Raw genomic sequence first — 10,667 nt, 5'->3', positions numbered from 1 at the left:
CTCATCTCAATAAAACTTAATAAAAAAACTGATTAACATATAATATTAAAAGTGAAACTCCAAAACCTCTAATTAGAGAATCATTAAAAAAAAGTTGCACATAGTTGTATATGCAAGTTTTGTTATATTGTTTAATGTAAACCAACAATTAATATGATACAGAAAACACTTAAAAAACTTCAACAAATAGTTTAGGATTTCCACATACAACATTTAATGTTTAAATGTGGGGTGAAAGCTTTTGGTTTCATTTATTATAGCCAACTTTATATAAGACTGTGATCATAAGAGATGATTCAAAACTTCAGAGAAAAATAAGTTGATTTAAATTAAACTCAAGGTAACATGATAAGAATGGACTGAAATCAATAATCACTAGAAGATAATTATTAAATACAAGTGTGTAATTATGGCAGGTTAGTCCAATCCATGAGTTCAAGCAATATTACATAGCATGACTATCAACAGCAATGAAGCACTGCATCAAACAGTGTTCAAAATCCAGAGAACCAGAAGGCCACAAGAATAGTAGAATACTACTCAGCACATAACCATATCAAACAAACTGAACAAGATGACTACGACGAGGAGGAAGGAGCATCTACTACTTTGCCATTTTCTTTGCGTAGGCTGTTTTCTCTGCTATAAGGAGCCTTAACACCCTGAGAAGCAAAATGGAACATTATTCTTAATTACATATAAATAAAATGGTAAAATATGTTTTGGTCCCTTAAAATATCTTGAAATTGGGTTTTGGTAAAATATGTGGTAAAATATGTTTAGTTCCTAGATTTACCAAAAGTGATGTGATTTTAGCTTCTGATTACAACAACAAAGCCTTGTCCTACTTAATAGGTACATTATCACATGACATCATTTGACATGATTAAAAACCAGTCATTTTTGTAATCTCTCTCAATGATATCCTCCTCCTACTTCATTTTTGTTCTCCTCATTTGTTCATAGAACTATAAGTCATGAAATCTACTCTTATAACAGGTCCTCTTATGGTCTTGTTTGTACGTGTTCAAAACCACCTTAACCAGTTTTCTGTCATCTATCCCTCAAAAATGCCAAACCAATCTCTTTATCAGATAGTCATTCCATATTATGTACTTTCTTATATGACTATATACATTCATCTCAACATTCTCATTTATGCTATATGCTCATATTGTCCATTTAACTCTAGGGATGTCAAACTTGTCCCGCAATTGGACAGGTTGGGGGGTTGGCCAGCTAGTTTTGAAGAAACTACACAAACAAACCCTAATCCAAAAAAAGGCAAAATCAGGGGAATCAAGGTAAATCACGGCATAATCAAGGAACCGTTGTCGTGGGAACCATCGTTGTGGGGATTGCCAAAGATGAGAAGATGAGATGAGGTCATTGGATGACAGCTCCACAATGCAGCGGCAAGGGCACAAGCCCCAGTGGCGGCAGGATCACCACTAGAGGCAGAAGATGCATGAGCTCCGACATCAGAGGCCTCCAAGGGCGATATGGAGGCGACTCTGTCTAGTGAGTGTGGCGGTTAAAGGCGACCAGCAAGCTGAGGCAAAGGACGTTCCAAGGGCACAGTTGAAGGTTGTGTTGAAACCCCAATTGTTGACACCGCCATTGGACAAAGATGCTCGTCGAAAATGGAAGATGGAGGTGCAGAGCTAGTGGTGGTGCATGGTGATCTCACGTGGTGGGGTTGGTTCACGGTGTGTTTATGTGGTGGTCATGTCACATTGTGTGGCTTGTTGATATGTTTCTACTTTTAATTACAAACCCTAACCTAGTCTAACAAGTAATGCTGTCAAAACAGGTAACCCGGTTCGGCTCACCACGGGTTGGTCATTAAGTGAGTCAACTCAACCCTGTTCACTTATTAGTGAGCCGAAAAAATTTTAACCCGGCCCGGCTCACTATGGGTTGGTGGGTTAAACGGGCGGGCTCATTGGCTCACTTAATTATAATTTTTTTTTTCAAATCCAAAAAAAAAGTTACAATTTTTTGTAATTGAAATCTAAATAAATTTCATTCTAAGATGATGTTAAACTCCAAAGAGAATCAAATGTAATCCAAAAGCAAGCACAAAAAACGAACAAATAAGTTTCTAATATTGATTATTTTTTTGTCACTTATCCATTTATAAGATTAGAATCTTGAATGGATAAATCTAAAATATTTTGCTCTCTTGAAACATCTTTTTCTTTATCCCATCTACAAATACAAAGTAATAAATAATTAAATTAAATTAGGTGGGTTGGTAAACCAACCTGGCTCACTACGGGTTCAACCTGGGTGAGCTGGATTCTAAGTAAGCCGAGTTGAAAATTGACTCATATAAAAAAGTTACAGTTTTATCAAATCCCAACCCAGCCCGAACCCATGATGGGCCGGGTTAGCCCATGGGTTTTAACCCATTTTGACAACATTACCAACAAGCATATTTGTGTGAGTAGTGCAACATGCCTTTCTTTGGATAAACAAGCTGCAGGCTAGCCCGCGGAAGGTTGTGCAAGTCGGGCTACTTCGGGTTGGCGGGTTGAAATTTCTAATCCGGCCAGCCTATTTTATGTTGGGTTGGAGAGCTGACTCGTCAAGTTTAGCCCACTTTGACATCCCTATTTAAATCTCACCAAACATTCACCACCACATAGTGCCGCAGAACAACATTCACTATCACATAGTGCCGCAGAACAACATTCACTATCACATAGTGCAGCTGAATGTGTAGTATACAATAAAAGATGCCTGAGTTTGATAGGTACCTTGCCATCACAAATAACCCCCGATGCCTCTACCCCTTCAGCATTCCGCTTGTTTCCTGTATGTGACATCTCATTAATTTCTCCATCATTTTAGCTCCTTATTAAATTTATTAGAGTTTTAAAACGACTACACTAAATTTCGAGATATTTAGAGGGACTAAACAAATGTCACAATTGGTTATTGAAATTGTTGTCAATTTCATGCTAGCATATGACAGAACTATGCAGTCATATTAGCTGTTGATGCATTAAAATATGAAATCAAGCACTTACTTGAAAGATGCTTCCTAACTTTTTCAATGCTTTGGCCCGAGCCTTCAGAACATCTTTGGAGGCACTAGGATCTTTAAGAACCTGAGAAAAAAAGAAACCGTTTTCTTAAAATTTGTCATTAATTGACATTTCAATATATATGATATGCTTATTCAACATTTCATAGAACGCATTTCAGTTCAATACCGAAGTAAATACTTTAGGAGCATGGTCCACCAATTGCTTTCCAATGTAAAAGTTGGGCTTAATTATATTTTTGACCCTTTTTGTGCAGTTTTTGTCCCTCCCTCGATAATTTATTTAGTCAAAATTAGTTATTTTACTATCATATACTTCCATCACTTTTTCTTCTCATAAAACTCTCATAATGATTAGATGCTTGAGATGAATTTGAGACAGAAAATGATTTAAAAGGTTTAGAAGTTGAATGTGATGAAGTTTGTAAGAATTCATAGAATGCGCACTTAACGTTTTAAATAGGGGGAAAATCAAAACTTTTTAATGTTAGAGGAAACATAATGTTTTGATCGTTGGATATAAGCAGAAGGGTATTTAAAATAGTTTAATAGGTTTAGTTTATGGAGATCTTTAGGGGGCTAAAAAAGAAAGTTCAATAGTTTCAGGTAGGAAAGACGTACCAGAAGGGTTTGATTGTAGCCATTGAAAAAAATAAGAATTTGATTGTTACAATTAAAAAACTAAGCGATTAAATTGAAGCAAAAAGCTATAGGGGGACACAAGAATTGCACACAGGCCATAATATAGAGGCAAAATGTACAATGTTCTGCACTGTGATCTCAGTTGTTTCAAGAATGGAAGATTAAAAAAACTGAGTAACATAAGAAAAAAAGTGAAATTTCTTCCTACAAGGTCAAAAACTGCAAACTAATAAATGTCATGCACAGCAGGTACGTAGGAGGAAAGACTATTATCTGTGAGTTATCAGCCAAGAGTGTTTTATTTTCAGACTACAGAGAGTATATACTGCAACTTACTGCTTGGCAAACATGTGACAGAGTTGATTCAATATCAATCACATTGATCTGCCATAGAGAATTAACCATGGCATCCTTCTTATCTTCAATAGCTTTGATTATGCTTTCTTCCTTGTTTTCTCCTTGGTTTAGTTTCTTGAGCTCTTCTTGTATTTGAATTAGGGACACAGCTCCTACAAAAACAGTTAAGTTGCCTTAAACCCTTCCAATGCCCATATCCTTTCAACCGATACACTAGAACTGTGCAAAGGCCAAAAACCCTTTTGGTCCCATCTTATTTTTTTAGGTTTTGTTCTCTAAGTTTAAAATGATTGAATTTAGTCCTTACATAAACTTATCACACTAATTTGGTCATACTGGAAACTATTACATGAAGTAAGCATTTACCACATCTGCCAAAGTGGATACGTAGTGTGATTAATTGATGTAAGTACCAATTTAATTAAACAAAGAAATTTAAGGAGTTAAAATAAAACCTTTTAAACTTATGAGACTAAACTAAAACTAAAAAACAAAAAAAATGAGATGAGGGACTAAAAGGGCCTTTTATCACTACCCAGTATAAAAACAAAATAGTCCACAACCTGAAGCTGCTGTTACTTGTGACTTAATACGGTGTCCTTTATCTCGAACCCACTCAGCCAAAAAGGGAACATTCATGTACCGTAAATCCTTGCCAAGTTCTCTTGCAGATTTTCGTGTGTAGATGTAACCAATTGTATGTAGCATGGCCTCACCAAAAGCTAAAAATAATGCCAGAAATGAGTTATGAAAATTGCAAGGGAAAAACAGAACCAAGAATGGTCAATCATATGATAGTGGTCCCACATGAATTGACAACCATGTGTCATCCTTTTAATGTGCAGCATGCTGCCATTTTCATCATTTGACCCAAAGGTTGCTATTAGATTAAAACTGATAAGAAATAATAACATATGAAATTCATGCGTTTAAGTACATCGCAGAGGATCTACAATATACACAAATGGATGTCCTTTTGTAGAATTTTCAAGTGTCGCGTGAAAAACGTTTCAGCAGAATTGTTACAGACTACACTTCTCTTCTAATCCTGTATTTTAATCAAGTTAGTATAATACTATGAGGCTGAACAACTTATAATGATGGTAAGTCAGGAAAAAGTTAAATCCATTTCGTGGAGAATATGAAATCATAAAAATGTAACAAGGTACTGCAAGAGTAACACCCGAACACTTAAGGTTCAATCTGAATTTTATAATAATTTCAAAGTTAATCAACAACATGCAAGGTTATGTTGTCGACAAATTAAGGCTTTTAGTGCATTGAGTTCAGTAGTCTAAGAGTACATAAGCATCTTGCCACAATGGGATTTCACACTCCATTTAAGATTCTGTTGGATGATGCCTATATTATATATCTTTTCAGGATAACAAGCATAGAACCATTCAATCAATGGCATAATAATAGTGGGATAGATTCATCATTCGAACACCTGATATATTACTTAAGCTCAAGCACAAATGTGGCACAACTAGTACAAGCTCGGCACAACTTAAAAACATTCTAGCATAGTGAGAATCCTAATAATTCAACAACAGAAATCCAGGACAACAGACCTGATTTGCTAGCATTATAGGCTTACAAATTAGGCATTATTTGGACATCTTTCACTAAGAAATAATGTAATTTATATAGCATGTGGAAGCATTTTTGAAGATTATAAACTACACCAGAATGAATGTGTTTTAGTTTCTTTGAATATTGACAATTATATTTCAAAACTGAAAAAAAAAACATAATATTTGTACCTCGAAAACAAATTTCTGTGAAATAAAACTAAAAACTTCTATTACATCAATAGATCATTACAATTTATTTGCAACCCTTGTATATTAAAACCTCAAAATAGAGCTGAAGAAAGGTCTGAATTGAAGGACAAGTCTAGAATGCATGTAGCATATATCATAAATTGACACTCTTGAAAATGAAAATGTTTAAGTCATTGAAACTTCTAAGTTCTGGACTACTATTTAATAATACATTATTAAAATTACATGATAAAAAGAAGGATTTTACCGGCTTTAGAAAGGGTACGAGCTTCTGACTTTGCCCATGCAGTAAATTCCTCTTCTTGACCAACAACCGATAGTTGCAGCCGGTCTATCAGAATTGCTGAAAGCTTCTGCTCTCTTTCCTTCTGCCATGCCTACGGATACAAACAAGGAAAACAGTTTCAGCTACTAAATTATGAGAGGGAACAGTACAAAGGATTTGGGAAAACCATCATAAAGAACTAGAAAAGAAGAAAGAGAATACTTTCATCTTTTCTTGAATTTTTTGCCTCTGAGCTTCAGGGTCCTGTATGTCTTCATCAATTTCTATAGATGCTAAAGAAGCCAGTGCAAGTTTCCCAATATATTCTTCAAAAACTTCACTTCCGAAAATCATTCCAAATACAGCGGTAGGGTCCATCATGTTATCTCTGAAAAAAAAAAAATCAGTGTATTTTGCAGGTTTCTCAATCCATGAAAGCATTCTGTTAATTTAGATTCATCTTGAAACGTCTTAAATAATGATTTTAGCATATATTCATAAATAAACAAGCCTTAATTTGGTTGATAGATTAATACTAATTTTAGGAGTTATGTTATATATTAATTTTAGGACTTTATTTTACTGTTTAGTATTCTTATAAATTAGCTAGAACTGTTTGTCTTTCTTTCCCTTTTAGATAATATAGAACCGATCTGGATTTTATGGTATCACATTTCGGTCTTGAAATCGAGAGATGGAGATATTGTAATCTTAAATAATTGTCATTCCAGTGCAATACAAAGCAGAGAAGTTCGTTCTCTTATCCCTCAGATAAAACAATATTAGGTCTCCACCATAATTTTGAAGCCCCAACATAGTGGCAAATACTCACAGAACTAGCACACTTGATCAAATTATAGATTCTCTATAGGCAACAGCTCTGCTCTGTAGCTCTCATTCGTACTATTTGATTAAGATATTTTTCAAGACCTTTCTCAGTAACATTTGACTATATGGTATTTTGAACAAATACAACAAAATATCTTCATTGAGTTTCACTAAGTTTGGTTAGAACTGCTTTCTAACTCACAACAATAAGAAATATAACCTATGAGGTTGGCAACAATGACAAATACTAATAGTAACATAAACACCAGGTTAGGCACCTTTCTATGCTCAATCAAGCAGGAATGAGATATTAGAGGACACAAAAGGTAGGTTTGTGAATATTAGAGAGTGAAATTCTGATAAGTTGAGTGGAGTAGACAAGGAAGGGAGTTAAAGGGGAACAAAATGATGTAATTTTTGTTGGAGATCCCACGTCAACCAGAGATAAGACTAATTTACGGTATATAAGGATGCAAATCTCATCTTACAAACTTATTTTGTAGGATTGAGTGAGACTTAAAGTATACTTTTCAATATGGTGTCAAAGCAAAAGGTTTCATTGTGGCTCATGTAGATTGTTGGATGTGAGTCTAAGTCTCACATTGTGTAGAAATGAGAAAATTGAGCAACATACAAGGAAGACCTACAAATACACTACCTTAAGGTTTTGGGTTGGAGGTGATGTCAATCCCTTATGTATGTTTGGCTCATGTCTCATTGATATTGTGTCTCCCTGATGAATTCCTTTGAAAGACCCATCATGGTATCAAAGTCATTTAGAGTCTATCCTAACAAGATTTGTTATTGGCTAGGTCTATCATTCCATCCACTATCGGGCCACCATCCATGAATACCTAGTCTCATACTCCAGATGTACATGTCTCGACATGAAGAGATGTGTCAAAAATCCAATATCAACTAGAGATAAGGCTAATTTATGATATATAAATAGATATAAACCTCGTCTTTCAAGTCAGCTCTCTAAGTGCCTATAGTGTGTATCTTTTTCACTTGTTATTTCTTTTACTTCATTTCACAAGTAACTCTAAATCATATTGTAGACTTGAATCACATTAATATTTAAGAAGATTTAACAACAAGCACATAGAGTATATTTAGTTACATATTTTGATTCCAGGTTTAAATCTGACAACAACTAGATATAGTACCAAGAAAAGGAAAATTCAATGAGAGATTAAAATGTTATTCCAGAAACTGTTTTTTGATAATAACCTACACGAGTTATCTTTGAATTGCAAAATCAACACTTGACTACTTGATGTAGAATGAATTCATTGCAAGCAATTATTAACTAATTACTGTTCATTCATGGAGGACAATATAGACTTACTGTACTACTCCCTCCTTTCCATTTTTATCATATGCTTCACGCTTCCCGGGGTCACTTAAAACCTGGTAAGCCTCACCAAGTTTCTGGTAAATATACAAAGATACCGGACTTAGAAAGTATATGGAGAAAAATAAAGCAAACTGGATAGAGGGAGAGATCCAAATGTACATATACTTTTATATTTTGTGCTGTGAAACGTATGACAGTAAGAACTAAGAAGGATGTAAATAACTTTGTTAATGACATCTACTAAATATATCTTCAGACAAAACAAGGCTTCTTACTTACCTGAAAATTTTCTGCGGCCTGAGGATCCCCTGGATTCTTATCAGGGTGAACAATTCTTGCCTAAAACGGGAAGAGAGAAAGAGATTAACAGTTATTAAAGAGACAAAAAAGGAGGAACTGCCAAGTTTAAGATTCAGTCAGAAAACAATATAAAAAAACTAAAACATCAGCATGAATGTGGTTTTTTAAACATTTAATCTAAACCTAACTAGAAGAGAGACATCATTTCTTCTACTCTATCCCAAAATTTTGTCACAAATTAAGTGTTGCATGGTGAGCACATTTGAAATAAACAGCCATTGAAGGCAGAACAAGATCAATAAACAGCTTCCAGAGTTCAATCTTTGGGCTTATTGAACTCCAACTCTCACAAACAAATGAATCTGTTTCTATTGTCTGAACACTTTTCAATTTTGACAAAAAATCCCCGTGTTAATTTAATTCGGGTATGTATATAAGTAATATCTAATTCTTTAAATTGGATATGAGGATATATGTGTATATATATATATATATATATATATATATATATATATATATATGTATGCCATATCCTCTTGCCATCCCCAGTTATCTGACGCGTGTAGCACTAGTCTCAGAATTGATAAAAAATTAAACAATTAAACCATCAATCCGTGAAGCATCATCCTCTCTGCTAAATTGCCCTTAAACTATTGAAAGTATGGATGTAGCCACTAAAGTATCACAAATCATGCTACATAGTCCCTGAAGTGTCGAAAATTTCTTTAAACTAGTTCCTCAATTTCAGTAAAATATATCAAATATTGATCGATATTCAATACTCTATAGAGACTACTTATATAATTTCATTAGTGTAAGGATCATTTAGAAGAGGGGGTGATACTTCTAAAACAAAATTGATGGTTTATTCAAATTTAAACAGCAAAAAAACCGAAACAATATTTATGTAACTACCAAGTCGATTCCATAACTCAACCACATAGTATAATCAAATTCAACATTCCATCAGATCAGGTAACAATATAGAAACATTCTAAAATCCCCTTTTCTGGTTGCACAAATCAGAAAAAGTGAAGGTCATAAATTTCATTATTTATTACCTTGACATAATAAGCCTTCTTGATATCTGCAGCAGATGCATCAACGTTCACACCTAATATGTCATAGTACGCAGTGTCCTTCACCATTGCTTGTGACTTTCAAATAACAATTAACGCATCTAAGAAAATTAAGCAAATTGAAGAATTCCCAAAAACAAAACTAGTTAGCTGCATGATTTCAATAGAAAGCACATGAACAATACGAAAGAAAACAGAAGAAAAAAAAATCGTGAAAGAGTATTCTGACACAGATTTTAGAACATACCCAGAAAGCAAAAATGGAAGAAGTTTCGAGCTTGAAAGAGAGAGAGAGGGGGGTAACAATCAGAAGAAACCTCACATTTCAGGTGGATCTCTGGCAGAAGAAACGGTGACGTTTTCAATGGACCACGTAGTTGAAGATATTTTTATTTTATTTTTTCACGTGACATGTGGATTCTTAATATTAAATTATAATAATTGAAGCTTTAAAAACATTAAATACAAAAGAATGGAAGAAGTTTTAAAAAATTGGATCGTACACACGGTAAAATTTATGATTTTATTTTTTTCCTTATTTTAGTTCTTATATTTATAAAAACCTTATTTGACTTAATTTTATACATGTATTTTTTTATTTTAGTCTAATTAAATCCGGCATTTAACCTATTCATTTAAGAACTCGAAAAAATATTAGAATGACAGAAAAATAAAAAAAAAAATCAAAATCAAAATCACAAATAAGAAACGCAGTTTAGTGAAGAATAAATTCCGTAACCTAAAGACTGAAGTTTCATAAGATGAAAAATAAGATGAAGATGAGATTGAAGAAAAAAATTAAAGAAATATTATAAGTTCATTGGTGGTACGTATAAACTAATTGTTAATTGAAAAATAAACTCCTAACTGATAAATTTTTAATTTATAAGTTTTAGGTTAATAAATTAGTTAATTGAATAAAAAATATTTAGCAAAATTAATTGATAAACTAGTTAAAAAAATATAAATTGGCATAGTATATAAATAAAATTTTTTA

The 10,667-nt window shown here is 33.5% G+C and overlaps 1 protein-coding gene across 2 annotated transcripts; it reads right to left on the bottom strand.

The window, feature by feature from the left end:
* Positions 1-355: 355 nt before the first annotated feature.
* LOC148202615 (chaperone protein dnaJ 10-like) lies at positions 356-10,068 on the bottom strand. 2 transcript variants are annotated; one of them, XM_088110458.1, is made up of 11 exons: positions 9,918-10,067; positions 9,653-9,771; positions 8,571-8,630; positions 8,283-8,365; positions 6,326-6,491; positions 6,086-6,215; positions 4,615-4,773; positions 4,031-4,203; positions 3,036-3,116; positions 2,763-2,818; positions 356-662 (listed from the first exon to the last, which is right to left on the bottom strand). In XM_088110458.1, the coding sequence occupies exons 2-10, from the start codon at positions 9,737-9,739 to the stop codon at positions 2,792-2,794; spliced, it is 966 nt and encodes a 321-aa protein (XP_087966584.1). In that variant the 5' UTR covers positions 9,740-9,771; positions 9,918-10,067; the 3' UTR covers positions 356-662; positions 2,763-2,791. The 2 variants fall into 2 exon arrangements, with proteins under 2 accessions (XP_087966584.1, XP_087966583.1); XM_088110457.1 differs by lacking the exon at positions 2,763-2,818 and having other exon boundaries at positions 9,918-10,068.
* Positions 10,069-10,667: the final 599 nt, after the last annotated feature.

Source organism: Vigna umbellata, chromosome 3, assembly GCF_029865625.1.
Source record: "Vigna umbellata cultivar VRB3 chromosome 3, Vumbellata_1.0, whole genome shotgun sequence".
In the NCBI taxonomy this organism is placed as follows: Eukaryota; Viridiplantae; Streptophyta; class Magnoliopsida; order Fabales; family Fabaceae; genus Vigna; species Vigna umbellata.
Note: the sequence above shows the minus strand (reverse complement) of the source record. Positions and strands in the feature narration are given on the sequence as shown.